The sequence below is a fragment of the Lissotriton helveticus genome, chromosome 7, assembly GCF_964261635.1.
Source record: "Lissotriton helveticus chromosome 7, aLisHel1.1, whole genome shotgun sequence".
In the NCBI taxonomy this organism is placed as follows: Eukaryota; Metazoa; Chordata; class Amphibia; order Caudata; family Salamandridae; genus Lissotriton; species Lissotriton helveticus.
Genome location: NC_136068.1, coordinates 1,276,098,443 through 1,276,123,438, shown reverse-complemented (window position 1 = coordinate 1,276,123,438; position 24,996 = coordinate 1,276,098,443). Strand labels below are relative to the sequence as shown.

The 24,996-nt window shown below is 47.0% G+C and overlaps 1 protein-coding gene across 2 annotated transcripts in view; it reads right to left on the bottom strand.

The window, feature by feature from the left end:
* The window catches only part of LOC144770182 (proton channel OTOP2-like), a 383,723-nt gene that overhangs the window by 198,704 nt on the left and 160,023 nt on the right, over positions 1-24,996 (bottom strand). For both annotated transcript variants that reach the window (XM_078654489.1, XM_078654490.1), the window contains exon 3: positions 2,040-2,176. In XM_078654489.1, coding sequence (XP_078510615.1) covers positions 2,040-2,176 — 137 coding nt within the window. The remainder of the gene's footprint in view (positions 1-2,039; positions 2,177-24,996) is intronic.

The window sequence follows — 24,996 nt, the reverse complement described above, 5'->3', positions numbered from 1 at the left end:
TTCCCCCGCTTACTATTCAGAAGAACCTTCAATATTTGGGTCACGGTTTCCAAAACACAATCGGAACCGCCAACAAATTTTTCTAAAAGAGTAAGAATAGAGGAGAGCAAGTGCTCAAAAGATAACAAAGTGTCGGAAACAGGTTTATCATACCTAGCAGACCTATTAAGTTCAATATTAGATATATTAAGCTGCGGACTCGAAGAAATATTTGACTGAGACAAGATGAGATGGGAATTGTTAGAAGGCGTATTGCTATATAATAGAAGCCCTGTTGGAGCAGATACTGCCGGGGTCTTTATTGGATCTAACGTCCTACCAATTTCATCCTCTATATACCTTTTACAGAGATCCAGGTCTATATCAGGAAAAAGGGAATTAAATATTTTGCGCTGCCCCCTGCGATGAGGTGCCAGAAGCATCTTTTAAAGGAATTGGGGAATCGCCAGAGTTAGGCATTTGGTTATGTACCATAACATCTACTGTTTTATGACTAGGTGCAGATAATCCATGAGGGGGCAAAATACCAAGGTTATTTGTGATGTCAACAATTAGCGGAGATGGAGTACAGATTTTAGATGGTACAAACGCACCCCCTAACCCTTCTAAAGGGAGGCCAACATTCTCTTCCCCCGTAGTCACAGCAATAGGAAGTTTATTATACCTATTCTCTGAGAGTTGACCCTCATCGTCTCCAACCTTTAGATTATCATTTAACATAGGCCCCCCTGTAAGGACTTTATCCTTGCCCCTTTCCCATAGGCTGAATAACGGAGATTTCCCCTTTAATAGAGATGCCTGGCCATCCTTGTTTCGTAATGGATTAGATTTAGTTTTGGAACAAGACCTGCCTACCAAAAGTCTCCCAGACCTCAATTTCTTAGCAGTCATAGCGTATTTTAGTTTATCAGAAAAAGTGGCTTGTAGTCCCAAAGAGAGTATTTTATAGGAAAAAACAGTCAATGATCAATAACTGTAATACCATAGGCAGACCAACATACAATTTTAAAATAAATACGGTGAAAGAGTAATAATATAAGAGTATACTTAAAAATTGAACAGAAAAAAACCCAGCACCAGCCTTTTCAGCCTCTGAGGGCCTCAGAGGGCCCGCCCTTTGCCCGGGCTTCGTCCGGCCCTCGTCCCGCACGCATCCCGCTACGCATGAATAATAACCACTAATTTAATAGTCTGAGCTGAAGGGAGGGGCGGGAAGAGGAGCAGCTGCAGGCGATCAGCGCCGCGCACAGGAGCCTGGACCTCGCAGTCCCACCTTAGGCTGGTGATGGTTAGCTGTCAGCTTGAGCACAAAGTCCACAACACGATATGCAGCAATATCCACGACCCCTCACCAATCAGGGGACGTGCGGCACCCGCGAAGCGGGGGCCGCGAGATGTAGCGCAGTGGACAGAGAAAATGAAAGGCTCCACCAAAGATTGCAACAGAGCCGGAGTATCGCGGCAAGGAGGCACAGGTAACAGCACTAGAAATTCACTGTGAAGGGTTGGTGCAGGGACGGGATCTCATCTTCATCCTTAGTTGCTCGACAATGTTTCAGATGTGCTATGCATGCTACAGGACAGACCCCACACATGAGCCCTTCTGCTGGAAGTCCAGATTTATCGGTCAGATGTCCCGATGTCTGGATCCCTCAGTGCATGAGGGTATGAGAGCGCTGAACGAGGATCCTGCCTTATGGGCAAATGTAGCAGGAGCAGCACAATGAACATAGCAGTCCTGGCTGACTAAACAAAGCTAGACATAGGGTGTGTGGTCACAATTTGTAAGCCTCTCTTTAAAACAGCCATGTTGACTCAATGAACCAATGTGTGATACATGCATCTTTTGAAGATATTAAACAGGTAATGGTTCTGCCAAGGCGTAGGGGATTTTGCATAGATTATTGGGGGAATATTTGAGGTAGGCATGGCAGAGAGACCAAGATGCAACTGAGATTGAAAGTTAATTGGGGTCCTGGAGTTACTCTGACCCCATGAAGAGAGGTCAGGTGAAAAGACAGTAGCACCTCAGTTCTCACCTGAACGATGACAAACACACCCTGGATGACGGGGTAGATCATCATAAAATTAGATGTACAGCTCATGTGTCCCAGATGGTGCCCGATTTTGAATCCATCCAAAAGAAGCGTGCATATGCCAAAGACGACGAGGCCACCTGTAAAACAACAAAGAGGCTTCAGCCTTCACTAACCTGCCATACATGCAACAGCCACCTACAAAATCACAATTTATGCTTTTATACTTCAAGCCTTGAGGACCAGGCTATGCCTACCACACCCTCGACAACTTAAGAAACAAGCAACCAATGGATGAGGTTCACTCAGTGTTGTATAATCCAAGAGAATTGCTTATGTATAACATATTATCAACAGGCTGAGAAATGCTGAAAGGTAAAATGCAAATGGTCTGCTAAAACTAGGCCCACAGAAAACAATCCAGTTGCATATACAGTTCTCTCATTAGTGCCTCCACTTCAACATTGAGAACTACCATACGTCATTAAAACGGCAAGCATGCATTACTACTATCAAGCATGTAAATAAAATCATGCAGCCAAGACTTTCATTATATACATCATGTAATTTAAGCTTTCTTTCTTGAGTTTAAACGTTAAAATATATGTATATACATACATACACACACACACACGTATTGACAGCAGCCAATATGATGCAGAGGATGTTAAATCAGACCCTCCAGGATATCGCGATTTCGCGATTTGCCGCGAAATCGGCACTTTTTAAAAAATGCCGCGATTTTTACAAAAATGCCCGCGAAATCGGCATTTTTGTAGAAATCGCGGCTTTTTTCGCTATATCCTGGGGGGGTCTGCTTTATCCAAAGACATGCACCGGTTGCCCCACACCTGTAGATGATCTACAGACACTGGGGTCAGAGGGTTAAAGCAGCTCGGCTGCAGCTGGCAGTGTGAAGGTCTAGGCTCTTTGTCATTCAGAGCTGCCCGGGACTGCGCTCGTTCGCACCTCTTCCTGGCCCACAAGAATGACAATGGGAGCCCTCACCTTGCACATCAACAGGAGGGGAGGGGGGGATGGGTTGTTGTCACAGAGGATGGAGCAGGGATCGGACAGAGCAGTTCTCCTTCGAGTGTAATGTGAAAGGGTTTGCAGTGACAGGAATAGGAACTTCGAGTCTTAGGCCTGTGAAAAGGCTCATTTACTGACCTGGCAAATTGTTTTTAAACACAGTCAGCAAGTCAATTTGGGAAAGAAACGGAGAACAATTTAAATTAAAAACAAAAGACACGCTACCTTAAATCTGTTAATATATATTTTTTTAACTCGAATCTTGCATTGCTGAGAGATTATCTGCAGCATGCACACCCGGAACTGTCTATGTGCTTGCACTTCTACTCTAATGTGAATTGTATTAGCAAAATGTCTGACCTTGCTTTAAAGATGTTGCACTAAGTGCTCCATCCATGTACGGTTTTTAGCATTGGATCGTAGCAAGCTTCTCCTTAAAGCTGAAGTTTAGTGCAAAAACGCTGGGCTCTGTATGAGCATACTATGAAATCATGGTTTTATTCTATAGATTAAAGAATTGGCAGAGTATCAATTTTCCGATTTAAAAAAAGGACTACAGGCCATAGAAGGCAAACAAGCAATGGCACCTTTCAGTACTCCAGGATATGGGGTGAATGGATGAATGAAAGATTGAATAAATGGATAATGAGAGAGGATGGATGGATTGATGAGAGGGGAAGGATGGAGAGAAAATTTAAATAGCTGGATGTATGGGTGGAAGGGTAGCTGGATGATGGATGAGGGGAAAGATGGATGAGGGGAAGGATGATGAATGAGGAGATGGATGGATGGATGGATGGATGGATGGAGGGGAAGGATGGATGGATAAGGGGAAGGATGGATGGATGGATGGAGGGGAAGGATGGATGGATGGAGGGGAAGGATGGATGGATGAGGAGAAGGATGGATGGATGGATGGATGGGTGAGGGGAAGGGTGGATGATGGATGAAAGGAAGGATGGATGAGGGGAAGGATGGATGGATGAAGGGAAGGATGGATGAGAGGAAGGATGGATGAGGGGATGGATAGAGGGGAAGGATGGATGGATGGATGGATGGATGGGTGGGTGGGTGAAAGGATGGATGGATGATGAGGGGAAGGATGGATGATGAGGGGAAGGATGGATGGATGGATGATGAGGGGATGGATGGATGGATGATGAGGGGATGGATGGATGGATGTTTGATGAGGGGGTGGGTGAAAGGATGGATGATGAGGGGAAGGGTGGATGGATGGATGATGAGGGAATGGATGGATGATGAGGGGGTGGGTGAAAGGATGGATGGATGATGAGGGGAAGGATGGATGGATGATGAGGGGAAGGATGGATGGATGAAGGGTGGGTAGATGGATGGATGGATGATGAGGGCAAAGGATGGATGGATGATGAGGGAAAAGGATGGATGGGTGATGAGGGGAAGGATGGATGATGAGGGGAAGGACAGATGGATGGATGGATGGATGGATGATGGGTGGGTGAAAGGATGGATGGAAGGAAGGATGGCTAAGTGAAAGGCTCGATGAAGAGAGAAAGGGAGGATGGATGACTAAAATAGTGGATGGGTGGAAGGATTAGTAAGTGAAAGGATGGCTGGATTGGTGAAAGGGTAAATGGCTGAATGGATGAGTGAATGGATGGATGGGATGAAGAGTGGATGGATAAGTGTACAGATGGATAGGGTGAAAGGGTGGATGGATAATGGAGATGAGTGAAAGGATGGATGAAGGGATGGATGAAAGAAATGATAGATGGAAGGATACATGATGGATAGGTCTGCAAACGGTTGAATATGTTTGGAAATGGCTGGGCTTACTTATATACTATTGCGCGACCTCTGATGTGTCTGTAAAACGTACCTATTGTCCTGAAGTTTTGTCCTGAATTTTGAGCTCCTGTCCTGAATTTGTGTCCTGAATTTTGACCCTTTGTCCTGAATTTTTACACTCACCGTCCTGAATTTGCACCAATGCCAGTTGGTCACCCTATTCGCTGGCTTGGAGACGGAGCGCCGTGCAGAGATGTCTGTCCCTCAAGATAAACAGACAGAACCACTCAGCCGAGAGAGCTGAGGCGCACACGGGACGGGGTATCTGCAGAGGCGCGCTGGACAAGGGATGAAGTCTGAGGGTTGAGCTCACCTATTGCAGACCATTTCCCCCTGGGAGTGAGCCATGGGAAAAATCCTAGAGGCGAGAAATTTAACACGGGCGTCAAGTGGCCCCATGTCATGGGTGTCAACTTCAACCAGTCCCCGCTTTTAAATCGGAGACGATTTGCAGGCTGACATTTTGCAACGAAACTACAAGTACCAACATGCAGTTCGCTACTGTGTAACAAGTGACCACTTGGCGGTTTTGACTGCTCTTTCTCTAGTGGTTAGGTCTGTCGAACGGGCATCCGGTGGGATATCAGGTTGTGTTCAAAATACACTGTACTATTTAACGTGCTTACTAATAAAAGGGGCGATAGGTATAGCCATCATTAGTGCAGCAGGTACAGTGGCACCCAGCTCTAAGGCTATTGCAAGACACAAACTGACCTGCAATGGTACGCCTCTTCTGGCGCAGGGCTTTGCAACGTGACGCATCTGGGAGATGCGTCACGTAGTAAATACCCCGCACCAAGGTGCATCTTTTGCGCCTCCGCTGCGTCACAAAAGTGACGCAACGGCGGCGTAAAAGCAGCGCAAGGAGCTTGTAAATCTGCCCCAAAGTGTCTACATTGTAAAGAAACCAAATATACATAGCTTCATGTTGTTAAATAACTAAAAAAACTAAGATATCTGTGTTTGTTGTAGGAAAAATGGCCACATAAAATGCTGCAAAATTGCCGCTAAATTTCCATATTTGTGCCGCTAAATATCCATTTTTATGCCGCTAAATTTGCTATTCCATGCCGCTATATCCTGGGGGGTCTGTTAAATGTATCCGATTTCCTGCAAATAAATGAAGCAACTGAACAGAATTTGTTCCAGGAATAATAATAATAATAATAATAATAATAATAATAAAAACATTTCTAGAGCGCCTGGTTACACTATATCAGTGTGTCCCCGCGCTATGGATACAGTCCAGCCAGGAGCAAGTAGTTTACCATTGATCAGCAACTAAAGAAGGGGGAAAGTGGAGACACTCCTTCAGGGTTATTCCTTCGGAAAGAGGTGCGTTTTAAGGGTCAAACGGAACCTTGCTTCAGACGGCTCCATACGGAGTTCAACGGGGAGTTCATTCCACATGAAGACAAATCATAATGTAGACACATACAATAGTTTTACTTATCCAATACAGTCACAAATGCAGAAAGCAACTCAGTCACTTTATTAATATTTTAATTATTTGTCTGGCTAAAAGGCCAAAGCGATCAGTGATGCAGCAGGTGCAGTAGCACTGGGGACGAAAGGTGGGAGGGGATCTCATTGAACCAGAGTCCTCAGAGTGCACCTACACTAGACCAAGTAACACTAGTGCCTGGTTACCCAGTGCTGCTCTTCATCCCTGGTGACTGGGCGTTTTAGACCTGCCAACTTGTGAAAATGGAACCCCTGTTAGGATGGGGCGGGCCTTGAAGGGCTGGGGCTTTCTGCCGAGCACAATCAGAGGCCCGTTAAAGTCATTGCCTTCCCCCATACACAAACCCAAAAAAACAAACTCGCAAAACTTTTGAGACGGCCGCCAATGTCCTGGAGACTTTCCACACACTTTAATGGGTATCGCTGTGCTGAGTCTCCAAAAAATTAGCTGGAATCCTAGCGGCAGCCCATCATTAAAAAGGGAGGGGCCCTGCCCCGCTGCCTTTTGCAAAGCATGAGTGTGTCAAACTGAACAAAGGTCAGCCTGCCAGATACCCATTATGCCAGGGTTAGGCACCGGGTGCTTTGCATGCACAAAATTTAGAGGCTCCTGACAGTCTGAGCCAAGCTTTGTAGGACTGATGGTTTCACAGCCCTCAGGGTGTGACCTCATCAGCCCCACAAAGTATTTTCAGAGCCTTCCCCTCATGACATGGGGAAGCTTCACTAATATACTTAGACTGTCAGCCCTGCCTTACACCTGAAGCTCGTAGGTCAAACATGAGACGTCAAAGAGTTGGGTGAGCTCAGCAATTCTGACTGACCCCATTCCACTGTCTGAGTAGGTAGGGACACTTCTCTTATTGGCTGACCAATGACAATGAGAGGAAGCGTCAAGATCTTCTGGCAGTCTTTTCCTTCCCTAAAGCCTACCAAGGTCTTTCTGCTTCTCCCTCCCATCACTCCATGTCACCCCCGCAACCAGTAAGACTGTTGAATGTTGTATGCAAATGTGTGTGTATGAATGTAAGTGAATGGGCGTACGCATGCTGTGAATGGGTGTGTGGGTTTGTATGTGCTTGTGAATGATGGGTGAATGTGTGCACACGTGAATGGATGGGTGTGGATGAGTGAATATGTGTGCTTTTGTTGAAGAGAGTAAGCATGTGTGTCTCCCCCCCACTACTCCACATTATGGGCCGGCGCTGTGGAAACCAGCTCTTTCCACAGGGGTTTTCGATTGATCGTGTGCTCACGGTGTGATATTCGCTGCTCACCGGGTGGTACCAGTCTGCAGGAGTTGGCATGTCCTTGTGTGTACCTATAGAGCACTATACCTGGCTCAATGTCACCAGGGGAGGACAATAAATGAGCTGTCCCTGTGCTGCACAATGTGAAGACTAAAGTCCTGTGCACATGTTGAAAAGATCAATTCAAAAGGAACCACATGTATCAATGTTTTTTGTTTAGAAAGCAGAAAAAACAAAGGACAAGGTCCATGACAGATAGTAATTTTTCTTTTTTTTAATGTGATAATTGGTCCTCCTTCCAGAGGAGATACCAAGAAAAGGCCAGCCGACACATGTTTCTTCAGACGGGTAGTCACCCGTGACTCTTCAGGGCTGGGGATGATAAATCAAAAAGATAGTACAGTACTTTGTATAGATGGTACAATCGTTCAAAGGACAAGCAATTAAATGTAGCAAGAAAATACACCTCCTGGTGAGTGGAAACCCTAAAAGAGAAGTGGAAAGGACAAAAATCTGTGACTTCACGCACAGGTAGTAGACAGAACCTGGAGTGAAAAGTGAAACCTAGAAGTAGACTCTTTAAATGGGAAAAGAATATATATGTTCCCAACGAAAAAGAGAAAGGGTCCTGGAATGAAGCCTTGAAAGGAAAAAGTATATAGAAGAAAAAGGCGGGAAAGAAAACAATTCAAAAACAGGTAGCATTGCCGTGATACTTCAGGATTGAAAACATTAAAATCAATGTCTCCAAGAAATAGTCACATGTTTCTAAAACAAAGGACGCAGTGAAAGGGGAGTGATTGGTGAGTGCGAGCAGCATTCTTTACAAGAACAACCTAAAAAAAAACTATTGTTGGGCGAACATATCCACAAACATGCACAGATCCCTGTGTGTAGAGACAAAAATAAAGAACAAAACAAGATACACTCGGTTGAGTCCCCTGTAAGGTAAAAAACACGGTAGCTGTTCAAATCAAATCCAGTGTTCTATGGGAGAAAAAATACTAAACATGCACGATGAACTGCCCTGTAATCACCTGAAATTAAACAGTAATAATGCAAAGCAAGAATGCTCTAAGAGAATCCAAAATAAAATTGTAACTGGCTAAGCATATGCGTATTTCCTCAGGGAATACAACAATTTCAATTTTAACTAGTTTATAATCCCAAAAAGGGGGCCCGATTTTCATCAGAATACACTCCCACTACTGTCAATCAACATGCGGGGAAAGGGAGAAATACAGAAATAGGAAAAATGAAAACAGATGATAGCGGATAAGAAAATGAAGTTGATTCGAGGAGAATTAATCTCATAATATGTGTGCTGAAAAGTAGAAGAAATACTTGAAAAAAGGCCAATTTACATGGGATCTGCGAAGGGACATAAAAAATATGACAAGGTCATAAGTGATGTGAGCAACAGAACTTGAAATGTCACTGTATGCTAAACGAATAAAAATTAAAACTCACCGGGGAAACAATGATAATTCCAACCCGGTTCTGAAACTGGTAGTAAATCGAACAGAGAGTGCCAATGTAGCGATAGCGATGGTTTAAAAAGAAAACTCCCACTACTCAGGAGCAGGGAAAAATAACGGGCGGGTACAGCCGTCACGATCGGAAGATGCTGAAAGGACAAAAATGAATGAAGGTACAAGTTACTTGGACTGTACGCACCACGCCAGCCCAAAACCACCAGTCAGTTTAACAAGCATTTACAATGCAATGGTCTCTGCTTCGTTAAAGTTAGAGCTATTGGCATTGCAAATGGCATATTTTTCATTTTTTTAAAAACATAAATGGTATTGTCATTTACAATGACAATAGGTGAGCATTAGAGAGTAGTAGAGAGTATTAGCGGACACAGAGAGACAGAGACCGAGACACACACACACACACACACACAAAAACGATCTCAAGCAGGGGACAGAGGCAAGAAAGAAAAAATCGATCACAAGCAGGGGACAGAGGCAAGAAAAAACAATCACAAGCAGGGGACAGAGGCAAGAAAAAACAAGAAGCAAAACTGCAAGTACCACAATGCAAAGGGGTAGAACAGGACAGATATTCCGATCCAACATGAGGAATAAGCGGGGATCTGGGGAAAAGGAAAAAGTGTACAGAACAAATAAAAATCCCTATGCGACTACAAAAAATTAAAACACAGCAAAAGATACAGTGTGATAACATTGCAGAATACACACGCAAACAAAGGTTACAAAAGTGCCACAACATTTAAACTTGTAATATCCCACCCCCCACCACCACCAGCCAACCCTTGCCACCACCAGCCAACCCTTGCCACGTGCAAGACGTGTGTGGAGACAAACGCATATGTAAACATTCAGCCACGCTGCAAGTGAACCCTATAAACAAAGAGGGGAGTGCCCCACACCCGCTCCTCGGATGTTACTCACCAGGGCTGGAAGTCATCAGCAGGCATGAAGATGTGTGCTCTGTGCTGCTGCTGCCCGCCCTCCATGACAACGGGGGTTTAAAAGCCACTTCTCCAAGAGGAAGCAGGCACACGAGCCCGCCTGCAGCCCCGTGTGGATGGTGTGTGCGCGCACAGGGAGGGCTGGGCTCCCAGCCTGCCCTGGGGCAGAGGGGTAGCACCACCGCACCAGGGTCGCCTGGGCAAACAAAACCTGCTCGAAATTGGTTGCCACGCAGCACGGCGCAGAGCTCACTGCTGCAGTAGTGCACATGTGCAAGGTAGAAAACCAAACCTCTGCTGGGGAAAAAAAACTTTACACCGGGCAGCTGATTTCTCATGGATACTACTGCAAATGGTCCAAGTCTCAGGTCTCTAAATCTGAGCAGTCTCATAAAGGCACTCATATTCTGCGAAACAACGTGCTGGGCTAGGATCAGGATCACACACTGATGAAACTGGAGAAGGCGGGATTAAAAGGAGGGGGGCGTCCAGTGGGTGCAGACGGATGAGTAATAGACCAAAGCAGAAATGTGGGGAGGAATGTAGGCGGCATGCTTAAAACAAGGTGGTGATATGGGGGTGGATCTGTTCGCGGGAATAAAAAGGGAGTACATCGAGAAAGAAGTCGATGCGTTCCATTAGGTTGTGCGGTGACGACCTTCTTGATGGCGGCCGGCTCGTGGAGGGGTGCCGTGGGGCTCAGATGCAAGCAGAGGCAAAACAAAAGCAAAAGCAAAGACACAATGTTGCATCGCGGGAGGTCCGGTCAGCGGATCTCGCACACAGAAAAGATCACCATCAATGGCCTGATCTCGACGAGGGAGCCAAGCAGAGTAGGCAAGAGCCAAAAGCCAAAACGGGGGTGCCTTCAGCAGCCGGATCATGGAGGTGGGCAGGGGAGTGAAATAGGCAGTAGAGCCAATGCCATCTTAAAGACAGATACAGCAGTAGAGCTGCTGCATCCCTGGAGGCCGGGGTCGTGGTCCCCACCCTATGCACATAGATCGGAGCAAATATCTGACGCAATTGACTCCAGGGCAGCAGATATCAGCTGGGAGTTAACGAGCGCAAGCAAAAGCGCCGTTCCCCCACGGCTCAACTCGGGGCAGTACGTGCCAGATGTAGGTTCACCATGCAGCAGCCGCAACGGGACGGCTGAATGTGATCTGATGTCCGTCGATCGAAGGGCGACACAGCCGTGGATTAGGGCTGTGCAAAGGGAGGGGCAGTCCGGCACCAGAATCCTCTCCAAAGAACCCCTGCGAGGGTCGAGAAGGCAAAGAGCAAAGAGGTAGGCCGCAGATTAAAGCCTCCTTGCTTCTACCAGGTGCGGGGGTCTCAGAGCTCCAGATGTCGAAGGGAGAGATGGCTGGCAGCGGCATGGGCTATTTTTTTTTTTAGCTTATATGGCAATGGGAAAGCCTTAATCTCCTTCCCTGAGCACCCCAGTGCAGGTAATACAGTCTCTCTGGCATAGTCTCCAAATGGGAGATTAATAGGTGAAAGGGGGGTGCAGGAGCACCAAGCCAGCCACAGTGTAAGAGACAGTCAGTGCCTCCTCCCCTCACCTACAATCAGTGTTGAGCAATCACCGGTATGGCCTGGTGATAAGCATATAGCAGTCAGCTAATGTTGCAGTCCAGATGTGGGCACCCTAGTCTCCCACACTCCCGGAGGTGGAATGAGGGTGTAATCGCATGATCACCCCTTTTGAGGCCCCAGCCGCAACCAGGTAGCGTGCTGCACCGCGGCTTACTGCTTCACGTGCAGCCCTCGGAGAGGAGTCTTCATCAGAGTTCCTACTCGTATGCGTAGAAGGCAGTGGATAGGTCGAAACTCCCAGCGGCGTCCCTCTACAGCCGCAGTCTAGGATCACCACTCGCTGGGTAGCATCATTGCAATCTTCAGATTCCTGCAATTCCTCTCACTGCCATTTTGGCATCAGGCAGTGAGTTTTCAGTCTGTCCCCACAAGCCGCTTCCAGGCCGTTACTTCTGCCACCAACGAGACCATCGGGCTCCCGGGTGCTTTTGACAGCTGAAACCGGCATCCCAGAGCGGCCAGGTCCGCTGGTTCAAGACGGCACTGCGGAGCTTCGCAAGTAAGCTACTGCTCGGGCGCCATCTTGGGAGTAACTTTTCACTACATAACACTACTTCACAACTACACCATTTCGGCATCAGGAAGCGAGCTTTCAGTCTATCCCCACACGCCACTCCCAGTGTCCCGGCAGCGTCCCTCTACAGCCGCAGTCTGGGATCACCACTCGCCGAGTAGCATCATTGCTATCTTCCGATTCCTGCAACGCGTCTCTCCGCCATTTTGGCACCAGGCAGCGAGCTTTCTTTCACTCTGTCCCCCAAGCGGCTCGCATTGGCGGGAATAAAAAGGGAGTACGCCGAGTAAGGCATTTTAGGGGCTGTCGAGTGAAGCAAATCCTACCTCAAGCGCAGTGAAAGCAAATTGTGCGGCTAAATAATTAAATAAAGAAGCCATGGAAGGCTTAACAAGCGCCACCATGTTTCTCTGAGGCCAAGCAGAAAGTCCTCGGAGAAATGCCCCGTCATTTTCGGATTCAGGGGCGTGTTTTTCTTTCTCTCCTCTTCCCATTGGCTGGAATATAAAATTCCAGCCAATGGGAAGAGGAGAGAAAAACAAAAACACCGCCCCCCGAATCCCAAAAAGACGGGGCTTAAATGGACAGACGCCCCTCTCCTCCAATGGCTGGCCTCCGTTTAGGAAGCCAGCCAATGGAGAAGAGGGGCGGGTTGAAGCCCCACACTGAAAAACATAAGATCTCGCCGGCGAGGCTGTGCAATCGCAGCCTGAGACCTAAAAAGGGGTCAAACGCTCACCTGCATGTGCAGTGGAGTCAAAGAGTTTTAATGCTCAATCCGGATATGGAAAGAGCATACGTTCCATCAAGCCCTCACTAAGTACAGTGAGTGGGGGGGCGGAGCCTCGTATGTTTAAAAAAAAGGACTAGACCAGAAAGAAGGAAGTGTGTCACGCGACGATGACAGAAGCACTAACGATCGGTGTAACAAGGAAAAAAACAAACAAAATAAAAGAAAGATAAAATAAAGTATATTGAATGAAAAATAAGAAAAGGCAAGAAGAGAGGGTACAGGGCAGACCTGGCCAGAATGTAATTGACAGTATGAATGTCTAACTGATAGTCCAAAAAAATTCCTTATCTCACAACAAATATTATTTCTGAAATCATTATTTTACAGCTCCATGGTTGAAAAGATGGTAAATATGACAGTCCAAAAAGGATCACGAATGAGCTTTTTATTATCACTGCTTAACGTGAACTTAAGTAAAGAGAATGTGTATAGGAAAAACACCATGAGCAAGGAATCCACATATCGTAAACGGGCCAAACATGGCGAAAAGCGCAGTGTGACACAGGACATGTAAACTCAACCCCCAAATTTTTTTTTCAGCAAAGAGATAGCAGCACAATTTAAACATGGGAGAATGAATTTGTTTGTGCAAACAATCGTGATATCACTGAATGGGACGAAGAGCATACCAGAATTAAGTTGAGTCAAAGAAACACAAGGGTCCTTGACTAAAAACTTGGTCTATAAATGAACAATATTTACGTTAAAGACATATTAACTGGAGTCATTACCGACACACAAAATTCTACAGGAAAAATACATAGTAGAAATACCGCAAGCTTGGTTATGGCAGTGTTCATTAACCTATAAAGTAATGAAACTCACTGTCAGAATATTGGCCATGCTTAACAGTGTGCAAGCGCATGATCCAGGTTGCTTCCTCACGCCGGAGTCTTAATTCACGATTGCCCCCTCTGATGCAGGCCTTAGTGACGTCAATTCCATAGAATTGAAATTTGTTTGTTCCTTGTGAAGGGCATTCGGCCATGTGCAGTGCCATTGGGTAACGTGCATCCAGTTGATGTATTGCTCGGACATGTTCCCTAATGCGTTCCTTCAAGGGCCTTATAGTGCTGCTCACATATTGACTTCTGCACGAACATTCAAGTACGTAGACAACATATTTCGTGTTGCAATTTATGTTAACATTGATGGTGAAGTTATGCTTGTTATACCCTGAGAAGGTCTTGGGTCCATGTTTTGCCCATTTGCATACCTCGCAACATCCACACTTAAATAATCCTTTCGTCTGTTCCGTCAGCCTAGTTGGGGTTTTAATGACACGAGGTACAGTTGGGCTTAATCTGTTTTTCACATTTCTTTCTTGCGGTAGGTTATCTGGGGTCTTGGAGTGATGACCTCCTTCAAGGATTTGTCAGCGAGTATCTATCAATCAATCAATCAATCATAGCATTTGTAAAGCGCACTATGTACCCGTGAGGGTCTCAGGGCGCTACTGTTCGAAGAGCCAGGTCTTGAGGAGTCTCCTGAAGGTTAGGAGGTCTTCGGTCTGCCCTAGGAGGATGGGGTTCCACGTCTTGGCGGCGAGGTGGGAGAATGATCTGCCGCCGCAGTCACTCTTCGGATGTGGGGGACAGTGGCGAGGGCGTGGTTTGTAGAGCGGAGCTGGCGGGACGGGGTGTAGAGGCTGAGTCGGCTGTTGAGGTACGCTGGTCCAGTGTTCTGGAGTGCCTTCTGTGCATGGGTGAGGAGCTTGAAGGTTATCCTCTTGTTGATGGGGACCAGTGCAGCTCCCAGGTGGGGTGTGATGTGGCTGCGGCGCGGGATGTCGAGGATCAGGCATGCGGAGGCGTTTTAGATGCATTGGAGCCGTTTCAGGAGTTTGGCCGGGGCTCCTGCGTAGAGTGCATTGCCGTAGTCCAGTCTACTGCTGACGAGGGCCTGGGTGACCGTCCTTCTAGTTGTGATGGGGATCCACTTGAAGATCCTGCGAAGCATGCAGAGGGTGTTGAAGCCGGAGGAGACGGGATTGACCTGCTTTGTCATGGAGAGTGTGGAGTCGAGGATGACCCCCAGGTTTCATGTGTGGTCGGTGGGTGTAGGGGGTGCTCCTAGTGCCGTCGGCCACCAGGAGTCATCCCAGGCTGAGGGGTTGGAACAGAGGATGAGGACCTCCGTCTTTTCGAGTTCAGCTTCAGACGGAAGTTCCTCATCCAGTCGGCGACGGCCTTCATTCCTTCGTGGAGGTTGGTTTTGGCGGTGTGGGTTCCTTGGTTAGCAAGAGGATCAGCTGGGTGTCGTCAACATAGGAGATTATGTTTAGGTTGTGCCGTTGAACGACGTGGGCGAGCGGTGCTATGTATACGTTGAACAACGTTGGGCTGAGGGATGATCCTTGGGGTACGCCACAGATGATCTCGGTGGCTTTGGAGTGGAAGAGCGGAAGGGAAGGCAGACGCTCTGGGTTTCCCCCTGTGAGGAAGGAGGTGGTCCAGTCCAGGGCCTTCTGTTGGATTCCGGCGTCGTGGAGGCGTGCTTTTAGTGTGCGGTGGCAGACTGTGTCGAAAGTGGCTGACAGGTCCAGGAGGATGAAGGCCACTGTTTCTCAGTTGTCGAACAAGATTCTGATGTCATCGGTGGCGGCGACGAGGGCAGTTTCGGTGATGTGGTTGCTACGGAATCCGGATTGGGATGGGTCAAGGATGTTGTTCTCTTTGAGTAAGCAGGTCAGTTGTTTGTTGACTGCTTTTTCGATGACCTTTGCCGGGAACGGGAGCAGAGAGATGGGTCGGAAATTCTTTAGGTCCTTGGGATCTGCCTTGGGTTTCTTGAGTAAGGCGTTGATCTCTGTGTGTTTCCAGCTCTCCGGGAAGGTCGCTGTCTTGAAGGTGATGTTCATGGTTTTCCGGAGATGGGGTGCGATGGTGCTGCTAGCTTTGTTGAAGATGTGGTGTGGGCAGGGGTTTTCTGGGGAGTGGACGGTGTTCATGATCTTGATGGTGTCGTCGTCGTTTATGTTGGTCCAAGCGAGCAGGCGGTTGGTGGACGCGGGGGTGCCGGCGGTTGCCGGGGTGATGACTGCGTCGATCTTGCGATAGAAGAAGGTGGCCAGTGAGTCGCACAGGTCTTGACACGGTGGGATGTCGTTGGTGTTGGAACTGGGGTTGGAGAGTTCCTTCACGATGCTGAAGAGCTCTTTGCTGTTGTGTGCGTTGTTGTCTATGCGGTCTCTGAAGGCTGTCCGTTTGGCGGATCTGATGAGTTGGTGGTGTCGGCGGGTGGCGTTCCTGTGGGCTGTGTAGCTTTCCGGTGTTCTTTCGCCGGTCCAGTTTTTTTCCAGTTTGCAGGTTCGCTTGGAGGCCTGGAGGTCTTCGGTGAACTATCTGGCTCTCTTGCTGGTCTGGGTGTTGAGGGGGTTTCTTGAGCGGGCGAGGGTGTTGGCGCAGTCATCGATCCATTGTCTGAGGTTGAGGGCTGCGGCGGCGGTCGGGTCTGCGGGTGGGCCCTGGGCGATGGTTAGCTAGTCCTCGGTGATCTTGCCCCAGCTGCGGCAAGGCATCGGCTGGCTGCGGTGGTAGGAGGTGGTTTTCCGGAAGGTGAAGTGGATGCAGTGGTGGTCGGTTCAGTGGAGTTCGTTGGTGTGGTCGAAGGAGACGTGGGTGCTTGCTGAGAATAGGGGGTCAAGCGTGTGGCCGGCGGAGTGAGTGGGTGTTGTGACGAGTTGTCTGAGTCCGAGGTTGCAGAGGTTGTCGATCAGGGTGGAGGTGTTGGAGTCGTTGTTCTCGAGGTGGAAGTTCAGGTCCCCGAGGAGGACGTAGTCCATGGATGCGAGGGCGTGTGTGCTGATGAAGTCTGCGATGGAATCTCTGAAATGAAGTCGGGATCCGGGGGGGTCTGTAGACGAGGGTGCCTCGGAGGGTGGTGTTGGGGTCGGTGTGGATATTGAAGTGCAGGTATTCTGCAGTGCTGAGGGTGTCGTCGGCGTCTGTCGAGATTTTGAGGGTGTTTCTGTGGACGATGGCAATTCCTCTACCTACTCCGATGGTGCGGTCCTTGCGGGTGATCTTGTACCCTTCTGGGATGGCTATGGCGAGGTGGGGGTCAGCCAGGTCTCCATCAGGAAGGTGACGTCTGGGGCGTTGGTGTCGAGTAGGTCCCAGAGTTCGACGGCGTGTTTGCGCGCGGATCGGGTGTTGAGCAGAATGCATCTGAGGAAGTTGGGTTCTTCGGTGGGTGGGTTGGTGGGCCGGATGCTGGTGAAGCTGCAGCTCCGGCAGGAGAAGGGTCCTTGTGTGCGGTTCGGGGTGGCCAGGCAGCAGGTGCATGACCGTCCGGCGTTGAGTGCGTGGAGGGTCCTGGAGTCGTAGTGGAGTTGTGCGTCGTGGTGAGTGCGGGGGCCTGGGGTCCTGGAGCGGTCCAGGCATGGACGGGCTCAGACGGGCTTGCTTTAGGCGCACCTTCGGCACGCCAGTGGTGCGGCCACTTCGCAGCCTCCATATGAGGGGGAGTGGGAGGGAGGAGCAGCTGGGAGGCGGGAGCAGGGCGGCGAATGGGAGCACAGGAGGGCGGGGCCGCAGCGGCAGGAAAGAGCGTGGACACGGACGAGCAGGCACACAGTGGGATGCAGAAGGCAAAAGTGGGCACAGAGGGGCACAAGAGTACAGCAGCAACAACAATGCTAACTAGGGAAATCTACTAAGGGTTTGGGTTGTACAGTATTGGTGCTAGAACAGTGCGTAACGTGAATATTGATAAATGAGAGGTCCAGAGAGTACAACGGTGCTAACAGTAGAGAGGAAACCCTAAAGCCCCTCAAAAGCGGCCTGGTGGGGAACACCAGAACGCCACATAAAATTATAGCAGGTACTGTTCACACGTACTGTGTAAAACAACTTAAGTAAGTATAAATAGTCAATAAATCCAACAGAAAAGAGACACCAATGTTTTGTTTTGAGAACAATATATTTTCACTTCATATACGTCTTCTTTTTCTTTTTGCATGTAAATCTTAACGCCAGCCGACACGTGTTTCGTCACTAGAACAATGTCTGTGACTCATCAGGGCTGTGAAAACATGTGCATAAGGTAAATACATACGCAAATAAAGTGGTAATGATGACAGACAGCAGGCAGCATTCATAGAAAAGAGGTGTGACAAGTGTGTACAGGGAAAACCCTGGGGGGGAGTGTAAATGACAATACAGACTGCAAAAATTGACCGGATGAAAAGAAAAAATAAAATAAAATAAAATAAAAGGAATCCACATTAACGTCATGCGGAAAAATTGAAATGACCGTGCGTGATGAAAACACTGAATTATAGGTGAGTGGAAAGTAGTAGGAGCGCTCTAGTGAGTGAGGATGTGCACATGAAAAGGAGGAGAAAAAAAACTCATCAGGGAAAGAGCTGTTACTGAAAAAGTGAAAAGTGGCGAGCATTCGGCATCAGGCTAGTTACAGTCAAGCCGAAATTAGTAGTGAATTGATGCGATAAGTGCCTGGGTATCTAAAAGTACCTAGAGCGTGTCAAAGATCCTACCGTGCGCAAGGCCAATACACATTATTTTGTGACAAAGTAAAGGCTTAAAAAGGCTGTGCTGTAACAAGCATTATCCGAGGGAGCGTGTCACCGTCGGTATTGGAAAGTGACATGGAGTAAAACCAGAATATTATAATCACAACTGTAATGCGGTGAAGATATTGGTCGGTATATATGAGGATCATACACTGTGTAAACAAGATATTCCGACAGACATAGTGGTCAAGAAGCAGATGGCATGCACACATAGGAACACAGCAAGGAACATCACTATGAGAATAAAAAGTATGAGCATCTCTCCTTCGGCTCTAATTAAGTGCTACAAGGTGCGCACCAAGCGTGCAGCTGTGGTAAGTGGGCTATGTAATAACATAAGGAGCGCCAGTGTACGGGACATATAATCACAGAGAACTAACAGGCAAACAGAATCAAAGGAAATCTAGTCCTAATGGCCCAATATCATTGCTATGGGTAGATTCTCATGCTATAAGCGTACACATTACAAGAACAACAGTCCAGCAATTGAGAGGAAAAGGCACCGTAAACTTGATTATTGTACAGATTGCCGGAAACGGCAGGTGTCTAAAATACGATCCCAAAAGAGAAAAGAAAAGTGCCCGTGTGATCGTGAATGAAAAGCTAGGCTTTACCTGCAAAGGGCGCTTGAGTGACTGGGCTGTAAGGGAAATTAATCATAAATAAATAAACTGTAGGGTGACGGCAAGAGAACAAGTGCGTGTCGCTAGAACAAGTATCAGCTAAAAACAGTGAGAATGTCAGGCTCACCGGTGTAGAGAGGATAAATGACGTGGTCCCAGGTATTTTGTCGGGGACTACGAAATCAAGGAAAGTGACTCGAACAAGTAGAAAAATATCGTGTAGTCGGGTACAACTGACACGTGATCTCCTCCAGGGAAGAAAACACAGAGGCACGAAGTAAGAGAAGAGTACTGGGTAGGGTACTACTTCCAGGGCAGTCATAACAGGGGATAAACACAAAACAGGTAGGGGTCTTTACCTGACAATGGTCAGTGTGCGGGTACGTACGGTCCGTAACTGGTGAGCAGGAGATAGCCTGCCCGGGCGGAGGTCGGCCTGAAATAGGAGTACCATGGGCGTGCGCAAGCGCGTATGGGATGAAACAGGAAGTGAGTGCCGCCCTAGAAAGACTATAACGTCAATAGTGCTGCAAAAACGGGACGTGCCTACGTCAGGAAGTGGTGTCTACGGTCTCGTATCTGGTGTCAATAAGTGGATTGGTAGTGATGTAAGGAAAGCGTGCACCAGGCTGAAATTTAAACAGCTGGTCAAGAACCTCTATACTCAAAGTCAGGTGGCCTAAGGGATCGTATTTGAACAATAGAAAGGTCTTAACATATGACAAGTACATTTATGACATGGCTGTTAGTATCACAGCAACTAATATCGAGAAATGAACGTGTATGTACATGATCAAAATCACTGTAGGAGGGAAAAAGGAAAACAAGGAAAGACAACAAGTGTTGGTGATGGAATGAGACGACGACCTGTGGTATAGGTCAGGTCAATGTTGTACAGTAATATGGCGTTATAGTATTGGCAAGTTTGACAGAACACGGCAAGAATCAGTGACTGGAATCACACTTGTTTCCAGAATTCGAATCTCATGTTGATGCATGGTTGAGACAGTTAAGTGTCCAAAAAATTCTCTAGTTCTGATTCAAAGTTCTGGCCATATTTGACAGTATGTAGACGCATGATCCAAGTTGCTTCCAATCTGCGAAGGCGCAGTTCGCGGTTGCCTCCACGTATGTTTGATTTGGCGATGTCAATGCCGTAGAATTCAAATTTTTTGTGTGTCGGTTGGCTGGGGCACTTGGCTATGTGGAGGGCCATCGGATACCTGGGATCTTGTTGGTGCATTGATCTGGCATGTTCGCCTATACGGTCCTTCAATGGTCTGATCGTACTACCCACATACTGGCTGTGGCATGTGCATTCCACAACATACACGACAAATTTGGTATTGCAGTTGATGTTAGTGTTAATGTCATATTTTTGCTTGTGGTATCCATGGAAATGTTTGGTATTGTTCCTGGCCCATTTGCACACCCCACAACAGCCGCATTTGTGAAACCCTTTGGTCAGAAAATGATTGGGGTTTAATGTAATAGGGACAGTGGGGCTGAGTCTGGATCGTAGTGTTTTCCCACGTCTGTAGGTGAATTGAGGTATGTCTGTTATACATGGCGCAAGCGTTTTAGTCTTGTAGTCTCATTGTATACATCAATTAATCCAGACAAAGGTCTGACGGCTGTCTCGAAATACCTTAATACTCGTCCAGCTAATCTTTGGCAACATACCAACATGATCATTACCATGATGGACATCATACTCAAGAACAATTACTTCATGTTCAACCAGAAGTGGTTCAAACAAACAAAGGGGGTGGCCATGGGATCAAGGTTTTCACCCTCGTTTGCTAATCTATACATGGGCATGTTGGAATCAACTTGGATTTGGAGCACGAAAGGCGCAGCATGGGTCGATTCAATTGTGTACTGGGGGAGGTACATCGATGATTGCCTCCTCATCTGGTCAGGCACACACCCCGATTTGGAAACCTTTTTCAACCATCTGAACGCTAATGATATGGACATGAAATTCACTTGCCACTACAGTACCAAAAAAGTTGCCTTCCTGGATCTGGAAATCTACATCCTTGACAACACTCTCCACTCCAGGTTATATCGCAAAGAAACATCATGCAACGCAATCCTAAGGGCAGATAGCTCACACCCGAGGCACCAAATAGATTCTATACCGTATGGAGAACTGGTAAGAGCACGCAGGAACTGTAGTGATGATACTGTATTCCAGATCTGCCTACAAGACATGGAAAACCGCTTTCTTAGACGTGGGTACCAACCCAACATTGTCAAAAATGCTGTCAAGAAAGCCAAGAAACTCAACAGACACACTACATTGCTGCCTAAAAAAAAGCAACTTACTGAATCGACTCAGACAAGGATGATCATGGACTATAATGACATCAGTCCTGTGGTACGACGCAGCATCAACAGACATTGGAAAGTTCTATTGGCGGACAAAACGCTTGCGCCATGTATAACGACCATACCTCAATTCACCTACAGACGTGGGAAAACACTACGATCCAGACTCAGCCCCACTGTCCCTATTACATTAAACCCCAATCATTTTCTGACCAACAGCATGAAAGGGTTTCACAAATGCGGCTGTTGTGGGGTGTGCAAATGGGCCAGGAACAATACCAAACATTTCCATGGATACCACAAGCAAAAATATGACATTAACACTAACATCAACTGCAATACCAAATTTGTCGTGTATGTCGTGGAATGCACATGCCACAGCCAGTATGTGGGTAGTACGATCAGACCATTGAAGGACCGTATAGGCGAACATGCCAGGGCAATGCACCAACAAGATCCCAGGTATCCGATGGCCCTCCACATAGCCAAGTGCCCCAGCCAACCGACACACAAAAAATTTGAATTCTACGGCATTGACATCGCCAAATCAAACATACGTGGAGGCAACCGCGAACTGCGCCTTCGCAGATTGGAAGCAACTTGGATCATGCGTCTACATACTGTCAAATATGGCCAGAACTTTGAATCAGAACTAGAGAATTTTTTGGACACTTAACTGTCTCAACCATGCATCAACATGAGATTCGAATTCTGGAAACAAGTGTGATTCCAGTCACTGATTCTTGCCGTGTTCTGTCAAACTTGCCAATACTATAACGCCATATTACTGTACAACATTGACCTGACCTATACCACAGGTCGCCGTCTCATTCCATCACCAACACTTGTTGTCTTTCCTTGTTTTCCTTTTTCCCTCCTACAGTGATTTTGATGATGTACATACACGTTCATTTCTCGATATTAGTTGCTGTGATACTAACAGCCATGTCATAAATGTACTTATGTCATATGTTAAGACCTTTCTATTGTTCAAATACGATCCCTTAGGCCACCTGACTTTGAGTATAGAGGTTCTTGACCAGCTGTTTAAATTTCAGCCTGGTGCACGCTTTCCTTACATCACTACCAATCCACTTATTGACACCAGATACGAGACCGTAGACACCACTTCCTGTCGTAGGCACGTCCCGTTTTGAAGCACTATTGACGTTCTAGTCTTTCTAGGGCGGCACTCACTTCCTGTTTCATCCCATACGCGCTTGCGCACGCCCATGGTACTCCTATTTCAGGCCGACCTCCGCCCGGGCAGGCTATCTCCTGCTCACCAGTTACGGACCGTACGTACCCGCACACTGACCATTGTCAGGTAAAGACCCCTACCTGTTTTGTGTTTATCCCCTGTTATGACTGCCCTGGAAGTAGTACCCCACCCAGTACTCTTCTCTTACTTCGTGCCTCTGTGTTTTCTCCCCTGCAGGAGATCACGTGTCAGTTGTACCCGACTATACGATATTTTTCTACTTGTTCGAGTCACTTTCTTTGAGTTCGTAGTCCCCGACAAAATACCTGGGACCACGTCATTTATCCTCTCTACACCGGTGAGCCTGACATTCTCACCGTTTTTAGCTGATACTTGTTCTAGCGACACGCACTTGTTCTCTTGCCGTCACCCTACAGTTTATTTATTTATGATTCATTTCCCTTACAGCCCAGTCACTCAAGCGCCCTTTGCAGGTAAAGCCTAGCTTCTCATTCACGATCACACGGGCACTTTTCTTTTCTCTTTTGGGATCGTATTTTAGACACCTGCCGTTTCCGGCAATCTGTACAATAATCAAGTTTACGGTGCCTTTTCCTCTCAATTGCTGGACTGTTGTTCTTGTAATGTGTACGCTTATAGCATGAGAATCTACCCATAGCAATGATATTGGGCCATTAGGACTAGATTTCCTTTAATTCTGTTTGCCTGTTAGTTCTCTGTCATTATATGTCCCGTACACTGGCGCTCCTTATGTTATTACATAGCCCACCTACCACAGCTGCACGCTCGGTGCGCACCTTGTAGCACTTAATTAGAGCCGAAGGAGAGATGCTCATACTTTTTATTCTCATAGTGATGTTCCTTGCTGTGTTCCTATGTGTGCATGCCATCTTCTTCTTGACCACTATGTCTGTCGGAATATCTTGTTTACACAGTGTATGATCCTCATATATACCTACCAATATCTTCACCGCATTACAGTTGTGATTATAATATTCTGGTTTTACTCCATGTCACTTTCCAATACCGACGGTGACACGCTCCCTCGGATAATGCTTGTTAGAGCACAGCCTTTTTAAGCCTTCACTTTGTCACAAAATAATGTGTATTGGCCTTGCGCACGGTAGGATCTTTGACACGCTCTAGGTACTTTTAGATACCCAGGCACTTATCGCATCAATTCACTACTAATTTCGGCTTGACTGTAACTAGCCTGATGCCGAATGCTCGCCACTTTTCACTTTTTCAGTAACAGCTCTTTCCCTGATGAGTTTTTTTCCCCTCCTTTTCATGTGCACATCCTCACTCACTAGAGCGCTCCTACTACTTTCCACTCACCTATAATTCAGTGTTTTCATCACGCACGGTCATTTCAATTTTTCCGCATGACGTTAATGTGGATTCCTTTTATTTTATTTTATTTTTTCTTTTCATCCGGTCAATTTTCGCAGTCTGTATTGTCATTTACACTCCCCCCCAGGGTTTTTCCCTGTACACACTTGTCGCACCTCTTTTCTATGATTGCTGCCTGCTGTCTGTCATCATTACCACTTTATTTGCGTTTGTATTTACCTTATGCACATGTTTTCACAGCCCTGATGAGTCACAGACATTGTTCTAGTGACGAAACACGTGTCGGCTGGCGTTAAGATTTACATGCAAAAAGAAAAAGAAGACGTATATGAAGTGAAAATATATTGTTCTCAAAACAAAACATTGGTGTCTCTTTTCTGTTGGATTTATTGACTATTTATACTTACTTAAGTTGTTTTACACAGTACGTGTGCACAGTACCTGCTTTAACAATGCTAACTAAACAGGTGGGGGCACAGAGCGGGGGATACACCAGGTAAAGAGAGGCACAGAGGGGCACCAGTATAGGGAGCACAGCAAATGTAAATCACACAGGCACAAACCAGATTGAGCGGCAGCAGCAGCTCAGGAGGGCTGTGTGGTGAAGGAGCGACCTGCCTGGTGACAGGGTCCAAGGTCGCGTGGGATATTCCAGTGTTTGTTGATGCTTTTTTTGACAACTAGGCTCATGTCGTAATCCATGAGGATTCTTACAGGTTGTGTGGTTTGGATTCGGCGGTTCTAGTTGAGAACGGTTGATTCGCCATAATGATAACTGTCTCCTAATCTGGCCTGGCAGCCAAGAAAAACTGGATGATTTCTGTAAAAACCTAAATAACAATGATATGGATATGAGATTTACATCCACAGTCACTTTTCTAGACATTGAGGTGTACATTCTAAACAATGTTCTTCAAAGCCATCTGCATTGAAAGGAAGCTTCCTGTAATGCTATCCTGCATGCAGGAAGCTC